Consider the following 14,241-nt stretch of genomic DNA (forward strand, 5'->3'; position numbering starts at 1 on the left):
TGGACAACGTTGCCCCTCTAAAAAGGAAGGTAATCAGTCAGAAGAGGTTGGCTCCTTGGTATAATTCACAGCTGCGTGCGTTAAAGCAGACTGCAAGAAAGCTGGAGAGACAGTGGCGTTCCTCTAATTTAGAAGAGTCTCAATTAGTCTGGAAAGATAGTTTAATAACGTATAAGAAAGCACTTCGTAAAGCTAGAACTGCTTATTATTCATTATTGATAGAAGAGAATAATAATAATAATCCCAGGTTTCTTTTCAGCACTGTTGCCAGGCTGACAAAGAGTCCGAGCTCTGTTGAGCCATGTATTCCTTTAACTCTCAGCAGTGATGATTTCAGGAGATTCTTCATCAATAAAATTGTTTCTATCAGAGAGAAGATTAATGGAATCCTTCCCACTATTATCACTGATGTATCATCAAGTAGAGCAGCTTTAGAAGTATCTTTCGAACCTGAATTGTATTTAGACAGCTTCTGTCCAGTTGATCTTTCTGATCTAACAACAGCAATAGTCTCTTCTAAACCATCAACTTGTATTTTAGACTCAATCCCAACCAGACTGTTCAAGGAGGTTTTCACCTTAATTGACACTTCCATATTGGATTTGATCAATCTGTCTTTGTTGATAGGATATGTACCTCAGACTTTTAAGGTTGCTGTAATTAAACCTTTACTTAAAAAACCTACTCTTGATTCAGAAGTGTTGGCTAATTATCGACCTATATCCAATCTCCCTTTTTTGTCCAAAGTTCTTGAAAAAATAGTTGCAGTTCAACTTTGTGATCATTTACATAGAAATAATCTGTTTGAAGAGTTTCAGTCAGGATTCAGAGTGCATCATAGCACAGAAACGGCACTGGTGAAAGTTACCAATGATCTCCTGTTAGCTTCTGATAGCGGACTTGTTTCTGTGCTTGTCCTGTTGGATCTCAGTGCTGCATTTGATACGATCGATCACAGCATTCTGTTACAGAGACTTGAACATGTTATTGGGATTAAAGGAACTGCATTAGGCTGGTTTAAGTCATATTTATCTGATAGATTCCAGTTTGTTCTTGTAAATGAAGAATCTTCCTCACACGTTGGAGTAAGTCATGGAGTTCCTCAGGGTTCTGTGCTTGGACCAATTCTTTTTACTTTATACATGCTTCCACTAGGTAACATTATCAGACAGCTTGGCATAAATTTCCATTGTTATGCTGATGATACTCAGCTGTACTTATCTATGAAACCAGATGAAACCAACAGGTTGGTCAGACTACAAGCCTGTCTTAAAGACATAAAGACCTGGATGACTCAGAACTGTCTGCTTTTAAATTCAGACAAAACTGAAGTTGTTCTCTTTGGACCTGAGCGCTTCAGGGAGAAATTGTCTAGTTATATAGTTACTCTAGATGGTATTTCCTTGGCTTCTAGTTCTACAGTGAGGAACCTTGGAGTTATTTTTGACCAGAATTTATCATTTGACGCACATATAAAACTGGTTTATAGGACTGCCTTCTTTCACCTTCGTAATATTGCTAAAAATCAGGAACATCCTGTCTCAGGGTGATGCAGAGAAACTAGTCCATGCATTTGTTACTTCAACATTGAACTACTGTAATTCCTTATTATTGGGCTGTCCCACATATTCTCTGAAAAGCCTCCAGCTGATCCAAAATGCTGCAGCCAGAGTTCTGATGAGAACTAACAGGAGAGATCATGTTTCTCCAGTTTTAGCTTCTCTTCATTGGCTCCCTGTTAAATTCAGAATAGAATTTAAGATTCTTCTTCTCACATATAAAGCTCTTAATGACCGAGCTCCATCATATCTTAAAGATCTCATTGTAAGATATTTTCCTAACAGAGCACTTCGCTCCCAAACTGCAGGTTTACTTGTTGTTCCCAGAGTTTCTAAAAGTAGAATGGGAGGCAGAGCCTTCAGTTATCAGGCCCCTCTCTTGTGGAATAAGCTGCCAGTAAATGTCCGGGAAGCAGACACCCTTTCCACTTTTAAGATTTGGTTTAAAACTTTCCTTTTCGATAAAGCTTATAGTTAGGGATGGCTCAGGTAATCCTGAAACATCCCATAGTTAAGCTGCTATAGGCTTAGACTGCTGGGGGACTTCATCTGTCACACCTTTCCTCACTTTGCTCTCTTTTTCCCCCTGTTTAATTTCAAAATTGATTTTATGTACATGTGACATTATTGTGGTTATTAACGTATGTTTCCCTGTTCCAACAGGTATCCTTTGAATGGTGTTATGGTGTTTTTCCCCCCTATTTTCCCTATTTTCTTTCTTCTCAAACCCCAGCTGGTCGAGGCGGATGGCCACCCTTCCTGAGTCTGGTTCTGCCAGAGGTTTCTTCCTGTTAAAAGGGAGTCGTTCCTTTCTACAGTCGCCACAGGCACGCTCAGGACGGGAGATTGGACTGAAGACAAGTTTCGGTGCAATCTGTTGGTTTCCTTAGCTAGGATATTAATTTTTTGAATTGGCTCTATATGAATGAATTGGATTATGATTACAATTAATTGAATTCCAATTGGCTTGAATTGGACTATATTACTTAAGTGCCTTGAGATGACAATTGTTGTAATCTGGCGCTATATCAATAAAATTGAATTGAATTGTAATAAGATCCAGCTGTGGCGTGCAGCATGTCAAACCACACCCACTTTTCTTCTTCTCTTGAAAACCTTTCTGGACAGTTTTTAACCATCTAGTCACATTTAATTAAACTTATTACCGTGGTTTTAATTCAAATTCCTGTGAACTTTAAAATGGTTCTTTAAAGACCCACTAAGGTCACAGTTCAAAATATTTGGAGCTTTTTGATCAAATTCAGAAAAAAATTTATAATAAATGTATAATATAATATATGTATAATATACTCTGTAGAATGACACCCACTGTGTGCAATAGCCCATGAATCTCATCTGAGTCAGTGTAACATGATCAACTTAAATCATTTTACTACATTAAGACAATGATACTGTTTGAGGAAAGGGTCCCAATATCATCCCAAAGACTGAAGTTCAGATTTTCTCTATTTCTAAATTTGTTCTCATTTCCAGAAGCTGTCATGGATCCAGAAAAGTAACAGAGTAATCTCAGATTTGTTACAGGTTAAACTCTGAAGCCCACGGTTCAGCACTCAGGGAGCTTCAGTCTGGACTGAGGCTTGAAACTGAGAAGATGTGATGTTTCAGTGGGGGAATGATCTAGTTCTGTGTGGCTAACAGCACGTCAGCAGGAGCTGTCTGACTGATCTGAGACACTCTGAAGAACAACATGAAGTGGACCATTCTGAGGCTGTCATTTAAATATAAAGGAGTGTTTTAATAACCTACAATCTCCTTTACATTGATTCTGAAATTATCTTAACTGGTAAACTTATGTGTCCAGTTAAAGAGTAAAAAGTGATCTTGTGTTGTGGTCAGATCAGAGTATCAGCTCCTAAAAGTTGCACAGATCCTCCTAATAAAGATCATTTTAGCTCCATTTTAACTCCAGATGTTGGCAGGTGGACTTTATGAGTAAAGACATGTACAACCTTTTTATCATGCGGTCAGTCCTTTTTGATACGTGGATAAAAGAAAATATTGGATATGTAAAGGAAACTGAATAATGAAGCTTTCATGAGACACTTCTGAAGAGGACAGTCAGACTGTCTTTTAATGGGCTTGTGAGTGTAAATCTGAGAATTCAGACACTGATACTGAACTGTATATTTCTACTGCTCCTGTGATACTTTCCTGGATCACTGACAAATCTATATTATCATGCTATAACTCCTCTTCAAACAACATAAACTCTTAATGTAATTGAAGCATTTATATAGACCATAATTAAATCCCATTTTAAGATTTTAAACACTAAAACACATTAAACACATCATATCAAATGTTTTCACTCCACAGTTTTATCAAAAAGCCAAATGATACCCAGATAAGCTCGGAAAGAACAATTCTAAATTTTACATTAATCATCAAATTTTTTAAAACTGCAACTTTAGTGGAAAATGTGTTTAACACACAGCTAAAAGGATAAAGCTCCATTTTATTTGTCCATCTGACCGGCTTATTGAAATCTATAGTTGATGTTGTGTTTCTGGTTTCTGCTTTGAGTACAACGGTTAGCAGACCATTAGCATTAGCATTAGCAGGACATGCTAACTGTGCATAGCAGCCAGATTATTTGAACTTTTTTACTCTTTAGTACATGTTCTGACTGCCCGTGTCCAGGTGCAGGAATCAAACCAATGACACAAAGCACTTTGAAGACATTTCTGCAAATGTTTGACCGCTACATGTATTCTTTTCTGGACTCACCTGCATGCAGCTTCCTGTAATGATGTTCTGAAATGTGCTGAGGCTTCGAAGCGTGTGTCCAGTAATGGAGGAGACGGCTTCCTTCATTTAGGGGAGGAGCCGAAAATGATGACGTCCGCAACCTCACTACCCGTCCCAACCACGTGACTTCTTCCGTAAACGCTTCAGATTTGGTCAGATTTATATGCCCGAGTATTGACAAGCATAGAAACCCCTCAGTCTCCATTTAAAATGTGTTTTTTTTTTATGGAGAGTTGCAGTCAGTTCACTTTTTGAGTTTTGATAGTTCGGATACTCGAGTTTGGATAGCGTTAATGTAGTTTGGAGATAGTTTGGGGAGTTAAGTGAGAGAGAGATAGTTTTGAGATTAGGGAGAGTGAGGAGAGAAGGATAGGTAAGAGGATGGAGCCAGCTAGGAAGAGGAAGATTTCCCCCGTGTGAGAATATTTTGATTTGATATGTCCTGTTAAGGTAAATCTTAATCTAACATATATCAGATGCATTAGGTTTGCTGATCAAGAACTGTGTTTTCACTGTTTCTTAATGTATTCATAGGTGAGGTGTTTACTGTGTTCCAAGGAGTTGGGGTACAATAAGAACACCTCATGCATGCTAAGGCCTTAACTTTCTTTGAGTAAAGTGACAGAAAAACACACACAACCTGCCATATCATATGATGCTACCTTTCTGGGAGAATTTACACACAGAAAACGTTAATAACTATTTCATCATACACATATGTGATAAGGGGATGAGAAATGGGTGGCGGTGAGCTCTCAGTGCCTGTGAGAGAGGGGGGGGGGGGGGGGGATTAGAGACAATAAAGCAGCAGGGGGTCTCTCAAACCTGGTGTAGAAGGTGTTGAGATCGTCAGCTAGTCTGGGGGAGGGGGGGCGACCACAGGCCTTCTACCAACCAGGGTCGTTGGTGCCTGAATCACTCTCCAGTCTGGCTCTATAGTCCTCTTTAGCATTTTTGATGGCCTTCTTGAGGCCCTGTCTGGCCAGTCTGAATGTGTCCATGTCACCCTCTCTGTACGCCTGCTCTTTCCAGCGCCTGAGCTCTCTGAGCTGCTTGGAGAACCAGGGCTTTTGGTTATTGTGCCTTGTGATGGTTTTGGTTGGGAGGCAGACCTGCTCACAGAAGCTGATGCAGGAACATACAGTGTCAGAAAAGCTGCCGTTGTCATCCTCAGGGCCCCTCAGTGACTCCCAGTCAGTAGACTCCATGCAGTCCTGAAGCATGTCCCTTGCCTCTGGAGTCCACCTCCTTACTGTAGTCCTGGATGGTTTGGCCCTTCTCAGTTGCTGCCTGTATGTGGGGACCATCTGTATGATGCAGTGGTCGGAGTGTCCAAGGGCAGCGTGGGGGATGGAGCGGTATGAGGGTTTTATGGTGGAGTAGAAGTGGTCCAGTGTGTTGCTGTCCTGCATGGCGCATGTCTCCAGCTGTTTGGAGCTCGTCAGTTCCTGGGAGAGGTTACACGAGTTGAAATCTCTCATCACAAGAACTATCAAATTTGGCTGAGAGGTGGAGAAAGGAGCTGCTGAATCCTTGTTGAACGTGTTCAAAGATGTACTTAGTTCACTTTTCTGATCATGTTAAGACCAGATGTGAACAGCTCCAGGGCGCCGTTAGAACCACTGTGTGTCATTCATTACTGTAAAAACTGTGCATCATCCTTTCCTCTTTCTTTATTCCAAGATCTTCTTCTCCACTTCAGCTTTTGGCTAAATCTAAACACAGCTCACATGTCTTTGGACATTAATAACATAGATCACAGTGACATATGCAACACTTCAGATAAGCAGCTGCCCCAGTATAATTACAGATGGTTAAAATCATTGTTATTTTATAATATTCTTTCATGAACTGTGAGAAGCATTACACAGAGGGTTCATCTCCAACGCAGCAGCTTTGGTCTGTCTGCAGCCTTTTTATTTTAATGTCAATGACCAGTTCAGCAGGTGTGTCCCTCAGAGGAGCTGGAGGCAGCTGTTCAGGGCTACTTTTTTAGAAGAAGGTTTGCTGATTGGAAAGGGGGCTCCTCACTGTGACACTTTGTGGGTAAGAGCCTGAATAAGGGCAACTTCTTCTTCTTCTTGGTTCTTGAAGACGTTTCATCTCTCATCTGAAAGGATTATTCAGTTTTAAACTAGTTGGTGGGAGTATGGACTTCTAAGCATCAGAGTGGTCTTTTACACCAACACGTTGTGCTACATTCAGTTCTTCACTGGCGAGGTTTCAATCTGAAGTTCCCTTAGATCAAATATGTCCACAACCACACAGATGCAAACAAAACTTATTCAGACAGAAATATTAACCACTGTAATGAGGTGTAGACTTATTTATTGAGCTCCTTGCTTTGTTCACAGAAAGTTTCAAGAGTTTTTTTCTCTCTCATGATCAAACTTTTCTCCGTCTGTGATATTGGCTTTTTTAGCGTGAGGTAAAAAGGATCCACAGGAGTCTGGAGGATGGACACAAATACAGGGAAATGAGAGGTATGCCTGACTGCACGGGATTGTTGTTTCCTCACCTGTGAGTCACTTTGGATCAAAGCATCTGCTAAATGACTAAATGGAAATGACATTAATGTCCATGATGACTGTACAGAAACATTCCAACAGAACTGTGTATATGAGCTATCTTTGTAGAAACTGGATGTTTCAGGCTGTTAGTCTCAGTTGTTTCCCAGATATTTGCCACATAGCGAGCTGTGAAAGCTGCCTTATACTTAACATGTAGAGATATAAAACTGTGGAGCTGATGGATCTGAAAGTGACATGAAATCACTTAAAGATGATCGTTATTTCAGTGTCAGGGGAAGGAAATCATATCACTATCAGCACATAATGAATGTCCTTGTGTAAATGCTTTGAGAAACGTGTTGAGCATCATGCCCTCACTGTGCATGTGTTCTGTTTCTGAGCTGTAATGTGGTACAAAGACTTCACATGAATTTAGGAAGTTTTCCTGCTCCTGTCTCAGTCTCAGTGCACTCTGGATTCATCCTCTGGGAAGCAGAAACATCCACAGGAAACTGATGAACATCTGTCCAACAAAATCAGCGTCCTGATAAGCTGCTGCTAGAAGGACAAAATCCTGACCTGAGATCAGTCCAAGATCTGTCTTTTAAAATGGAATAAAGTGAAATGATGTGGTGAAATCTGCTGAAAGCTGTGAAACAACAAGTGCTGCTGGAAGTGTTTTCATGAAGAGCTCATTAAACTTTTTAAAGGAGGAATGGACTTTATTCCAGCAGCAGCTCAAAGCAGCAGATTCATATTTATCTGGACATTTGAATGAAAACATTCAGTATTCAATAAATGTCTTTAAAATGTCTTGCTTTTATTTATGGTGAATTGAAGTTTCATTTGGATCATTTTCCAGAACAAATCTTTGAAATGTTCACAGTTTTTATCTTTGAACCCTCAGAAAACTTATCTTAATAAGAAGAAAAAGTTGAATAAAAGTTGAAATAAATGAAGACAGCAGAGAGGAAGAAACTCCCTCAGCTCAGTATGTTTGTGACTCTGTCTGAGATGGAGGTGAAATATGTGAACCTGGGCTGTGGTTTACTGCTCTCTCACATCCGTTCTGTTTATTCACAGCTGAGAAATCATCTTTCTGAGGATGACCATAACCTTTATAATCATCACCACTATCTTTATTAATATCCAGAATCACTGTGAATGTTTCTGCTTCTTTCTTCTGGTACCAGTATATCCAGTTTTCATCACACTGGTCAGTTCCACAGCTGAAGGAGACACTTTGACCAACTCTCCTGGTCAGTGTTAACTGGTCCTGGATCAGCTGTGCTGCCATGGCAACCAGCGCTGTAGAGACTCAGACAGACAGATGAAGGTCAGTGTGACAGTGTGTGTTCCAGGTGGAGTTTGCTGGCTCCTGATTGGCTGGAAACACTCACCTGAACACAGACAGCACAGAGCAGCAGCTGGGAGGAAAAGCATTTTGTGCAGTGGTGTTTCCTCTGGTGAACCTGGGGAGAAGTGGCGCTCTGATGCAGCTGAGGCCAAACAAGGACGAGCTGTGAGATCAGACCAGGGCCACGTGCTTTCTAACAGCTCCTCAGAGCTCCCATCAGCCCCTGCGGCCCACAGATAAGACTGCTGCTGCTGACTGACAGCTTAGCTGAAGCTGCTGTGTGGTTTCATGATTCTTGATTTGAATCTGACAGCAGATGAAAAAAATCGGGGTCACATGATGCAGAAAGACTAAAAAACATTCATGTTCCCACAAACACATTCAGCTTGGTGGTGAATTTAGTAACACACACTGATATCTGTTGTTTAACAGCTGGGATGAAAATGCACAACTACAAATCCACACAACTCCTCAACTCTGATCCAACTCTTCAATGTGTTTGACTTCATTCAATAATGGAGCTGAATTTCTGCTGACTTTCATTCTTTTCCCACTCTGTCTTCTAACATGATGGATTTAGTTTGTCATGTTGTTCTTCATCATGTTTCCATCATGCAAACAAAGTCCTGTCAGTGTTCAGCTCTCAAACAGTTCACCTTCAGTTCCACTGACACACTGATGCCTGTGAATTCATCTCAAACTGACATTTTTATCAGTGCTGCAGTCTGTCCTTCACTCACATGGGTTGTTCTGGATCACATGGCTGGAACATGAGATTTCCTCTGACCCACAAACACAACTACACTGCTGTCACTGTGCTGCTTATTGGGCTGTGAATGTTGTCAGAACAGCTTTTCAACAACAAGCTGAAGATGTGGCTGTTGTGCTGCTTTTGATTCACAGTCAGTGTAGACAATATGGAAAGTAGAGCTCAGGAGGTGCAGCTGAAGCTTTTGCTTCTTTCATCATTACTTATAGAGATGACACTGAAATGCTTTTGTATTCAGAGCTTTTATTGATTCTTTAAGGGTGACAGCTTCATGACACTTTCTCCAGTCTGACCCTCACTTGGAACACAATCAAACATACTGGGACATGTGGGAAAGGATCACAGTGTTCATACTGTACATATCTGAGAACATCCACAGGAAGACATTTTATAATTTACATGCTGATTCTGTCATTTTAACATCTTTCAAAGTCAGATTTTTACTAGAAATGATGTTATACACTGTATGTTGACACGTAGAAATAATCCCATTCTGCTTGTAAGCAGCTCTGAATAGAAACAACCATAACTACACTGTTATTACTGTATTATGTTGATGCATGAAAACAGCTGAATGATTGTGCTGGAAACACTGAGAACAGCCTGAAGATGTGGCTGTTGTATTACTTTTGCTTCACAGTCAGTGTAGACAACATACAAAGCAGCTTCAAAGATACTTCCAGGTGAGGCGTGCAGAAAGCAGCTGTGAGCACCGTAACATACAATAAATACATTATTACTGACCTGGACACTGATACATTCAGATTCAGTTATCACATATATATAAAGGATCTGCAGGTCACTGCTTCTGTTTTCATTTACATTTCACACAGCATTCATACAATCCATGTTTCCCACCATTGCCTGGGCTCTATGAACATGTGCTGCATATTATTTACAGTGAAGATCATAAAGCTGAAAAAGAGAGCAGAACAGCACACGTGATGACTGGTGACTGAGAACAGAGCACCATCGCTGCGGACATCACAAGAAGTGATGTCATCATTCATTATGACCTCACAGTTCTGCATGACATCACAATGGAAACATGTCATCAAAGGACATGACATCACTGTAGTTTATAAAAGCCTGAAAGACAAACCGCCTGAAAAACAACACTTACTTAAAAAGTCCCTTTTGAGTCAAACCAAAATATCCTCTCCTGCACTTCTGTGGGGTGACAGAGTAGATGAAGAGATTCTGGAGAATGAGTCTGAGGGTTTCTACATATTTCCCTTTCAAAGTGGCAAAGAGGAAAGTTCTGAGGAAGCCGCCAACAGGCCAGAAAATGCAGAATCATCCCCAGGCCTCTGCAGCTCAACACAGCAAGAGGAAGTTTACAGACTCAGGAACCTCTCCCACTCCCTCTGTGGGCTGCACTCAGAGGGAATGGACTCCCTCCAAGGCCTCTGCTGCCACCAATTATGGCTCAGAGAAGTTTAAGGGGAATTTCTGCTTCCAGAGTAAAAGGAAAGTTTCAAGTAAAGGTTTAATTCCAGCAGCCTTAAAACTCTGTGGTGGACTGATCAAATCCAATGTGGAGGTGTGGATTTAGGGGAAAACCTCCTCGAACAGTCTGGTGTAATTGGGTCTAAAATACAAGTTGATGGTTCAGAAGAGTTTATTTTTGTTGTCAGCTCAGAGAGCTCGACTGGACAGAAACAGTCTAAATACAAATCAGGTTTCTACACATAGTTCTAAAGCTGTCACTGAGCACTGATGCTGAAGATGATCGTCCTGTTGGGACCAGTTGTAGGTTAGACTAAATACAGAGCAGCTTGAACAGATACATATCACCCCTTTCTTCAGTAAAGCAGAAAGTTTGTGCTTTTAGAACAGGAAAAGTTCTCAACTTTTTGGAATATGCAGATTATATAAAGTACTGTGATCAAAAGTCTTAAAACACACCTCATTCCTTAATGTTTTGCCAGGATTCTGTCATTTCTTTAAGTAGTCTTCAGGAATAGTTCTCCAGGCTTCTTGAAGGACATCCCAAAGCTCTTCTTTGGATGTCGGCTGCCTTTTGTTCCGTTCTCTGTCAGATGATCCCACACTGCTTCAATGATGTTGAGGTCCAGGCTCTGGGGAGGATTCATGCCTCCATAAGACCTGTTGCCACTGATTTTCAGTCCACTTCTTGTATCATTTGGCATAGCTCAGCCTTTTCTCCCTGTTTCCCTTCCTTAAGAACGGCTTCTTGACAGCCACCCTTCCATGGAGACCATTTCTGATGAGGCTTCATTGAACAGTAGATGGATCAGCTGAAGGTCCAGATGCATCTCTCAGGTCCTGTCAGGTCTTTGCTGGATTTTTCCCTCTTTCTTAAGGACATCACTTTCAGATACTGTTCATCTGCTGTAGATAGTTTTTTAGGCCTGACACTTCTTCTTCTGTCCTCCACTTGTCCAGTTTCCTCAAATGTTTTAAGGACACACTGCACACCATGCTGAGATATGCCAAGTTTTCAGCTCATAGCTCTTTGGGAATCACCTTGTTGCTGTAAAAATACTATTTTCTGTCTGTCAAACTGTGTTATCTTTGGTGTTTTTCATACATGCAACTAAAGAAATGGGAACAAATGATGTGTCTTTGTGACAGGCTGCGAGCAACAAAGTGCCTAAAGATCCAATTTAAAGTGGCTTATTTGCTAAGTTGTCTGTTATGCGTCGACACAAAACTGGTTCATTCCTTGAGTTAGGAACCTTTTTTCTGCTTGAATGATTCATAGGTCAGAGTTAAGTGGCTGAACATAGAAAAAACACATTCCTCTGAAAATGCTCAGGTACAAGGACTGGACTGAAGAGAGAAAAAGCAGAAATTGTCCAAAGAAAAACTCTGAAAGACATCCAGAAAGCTGGAAAACTATTGATCAGGATCACTTTAAAGATGACAGGACAGTCAGAAAGAAATGAGGCTGGATCAGGAGTTTGTACTGAAACTAATTCCCGCTCTTTTGCCTTTTAATGCGATGCGATACAACCCTTATTAAACAAGTTTAATGACATGTATCTAAATGCTGATTTTTGCTCTAAAATACTGCTGAATACTAAATACTCTGAGCAGTGTTGTGCACGTTCAAACTTAGACTTGTTCAAGGTTGAGTTCAGTCTTTTTTCCCTCTTTTATGTCACGTTTTAGTTTTGATTCATGTCATTTCCTGTTTTATTTTGAAATACTAACTGCTCCTCTCGTTTCAGGTACCTCGTTTCCTCCTGTGTCTGCGTCTGATTGTCTTCCCTGATTCCAAAGTGTTTCCAGCTGTTCTCCTTGGCTCCTCTTGTGCTCTAATAGTCTGCGTCTCCCTTGTCTTGTGCCAGTGTGTTGTAACTCGTCACGTTCCTCACTCTAGCGCCCTTGTCCCACAGTCTTGTATCCTTGAGCCTGCAGTTGAGCGATTTTCCTTCAGAGCTATCTTCATTTGTAATTTATTCCGTAGCTTTAGTTTAGTTCACGGTAAGTTTTCGTAGCCTGTTTTGTTCCTCCGTTAAGGAGTGTTTTTTGTTCTTGTTAATTGTTTCATAGACACCTCCCTTAGAGGAGCTTTGCGTTCGTTATTTGGTTTAAGTTTCATAGTTCCTCCGCTATTGGAGTGATTTTGTGTTTTGTCTTTAGAGATCTTTGCGCCGCCATTAAAGGTCAGCCTAGAGTTAATCGTTAAGTTTGATAGTGCCTCCCTTCGTGCAGAGTTTTATGTGCTCTAGTGATTGTGCCCTATTTATCAGGTGAGCGTTTTTTGTTTAAGTCCGCCTCATTAGCAGAGCGTAAAAGTTTATTTTGTAATCGTTCATAGCCTGTTCTGTTTTCCTCCTGGAGTGGAGAGTTTTGATTTGATCCTTTTCATAGCTGCACCATCCTCATATATAGCTATTGAGGAGAGTGCTTAGGATTTTCACAGCCCCTTGTTTTGGAGATCCTCGACCTGTTTTTTGTTAATAAACACTCTTGCCTTGAAGTCGACCCTGCATCTGTGTCCTGTGGTCCGTGACATTTTATAGCTGGCATCTGTTTTAGGACGCCACTTTCCATCAGTTTCTGTTGTGCTGGCTGATGTGGGAGTGTTGCTGTGTGCTTCCAAACATATCTATAACTACACATGTCTGGAACTATCCAAATGCATTTGTATATATGGTGTTTCTGCCCGTGTCTGGTGTAGAAATCATTGCACAGTCTGTGGCTTTCACCTGAGTGAGCATCAGTCTTATGGGGAAAAATAAGGCCACAAAACTATGAACCAAAACAGATAATCAGACACAATAAACTGATAACGAGTAGGACCAAAACAAACACATCAAAACAGCCAGAGACAAAGTCATGAATCAGAACAGAGACAAAGCAGCCGTCTGGTATTGAGTCCAAGCAGGCTGAGGGGAAGAAGGCAGACTGGTCAGCCGGTGCCTGCAAATGCACAATCTGTCCCAGGTGCAACCGAACCACCATCTCTGCACCACTTTAAGAAGAGATTATTTTCATCTGGAGGATGCTGAATGTGAAGTGAATTAACTTTATGATAAATGACATCAGTTAATAATGTGGCTTAAGCAGAGCTTGGATGATAAGAATGGTTTTATGAACCTCTGATTAATAAGTTGTATCTAAATGAGCAATAACTGTCTGATCTAAAATGCACTCAGATAAAGATCAAGTCCATGCATTCAGTCAAGCTGTGTTTATACCTCATTAAAAATGATCATGAACTAAACGTTTCCAATCAGCTTCATTTCACCTTCGTCAGTTCAAAACTGACAGAAAATACAAACTCCATGCACAAACACTGCTTTAGATTGATTTCAGAGGTGAAACTGCTGCAGCTGCTGGTCAGAAAGAAGAAACCTGAACCTGAGTCCGCTTCAAAGTAGGTTTCACTCTCAACTTAAAACTTCTAGAAAGATATAGCAGTGTAGATGTTTGCATTTTGTGGATTTTATGTTACTTTTTTTTTTAACCTGTTAGTATTAATGTATCTGTATGTGTGATACTGTTTTTTTTAAAGTGAGTGAAATTTCTCTATTTGGTGCAGCTAACATGAACACATGACAGATCGGCAGTAAAACTCCTTTTACAACATTAAATAAGAGGCGTCTGTGAGGTGAATATGGAGCTCCTGGTTGCATCAGGCAGGTCTTTGTCTCCTCTGTGAGGTAGTTTAGAGTTTTTCTGTGTGAAAGCAGCTGAAACTCTAAATGATGAAGATGTTTGATGTGTCTCACCTGCAGGAATCCTGAGCAGCATGAAGACGTTCAGCAGGACAAAGACGGTCAGAGTACACTTCGTCAT

The 14,241-nt window shown here is 40.7% G+C and overlaps 2 protein-coding genes across 2 annotated transcripts in view; both read right to left on the reverse strand.

Moving 5' to 3' along the window:
- LOC140291438 (uncharacterized) overlaps positions 1–14,241 on the reverse strand; it is an 873,052-nt gene that overhangs the window by 790,441 nt on the left and 68,370 nt on the right. The gene's annotated exons all lie outside the window — the stretch shown is intronic.
- LOC140295136 (uncharacterized) overlaps positions 1–14,241 on the reverse strand; it is a 180,559-nt gene extending 166,318 nt beyond the window's left edge. The window contains exons 1-2 of the mRNA XM_072379637.1: positions 14,175–14,241; positions 12,914–13,035 (exon numbers count right to left, since the gene is read on the reverse strand). Of these exons, the coding sequence (XP_072235738.1) occupies positions 12,914–13,035; positions 14,175–14,241 (189 nt within the window). The remainder of the gene's footprint in view (positions 1–12,913; positions 13,036–14,174) is intronic.

The sequence above is a fragment of the Leuresthes tenuis genome, unplaced genomic scaffold (assembly GCF_036924035.1).
Source record: "Leuresthes tenuis unplaced genomic scaffold, fLeuTen1.0.hap1 SCAF_1, whole genome shotgun sequence".
Taxonomy (NCBI): domain Eukaryota; kingdom Metazoa; phylum Chordata; class Actinopteri; order Atheriniformes; family Atherinopsidae; genus Leuresthes; species Leuresthes tenuis.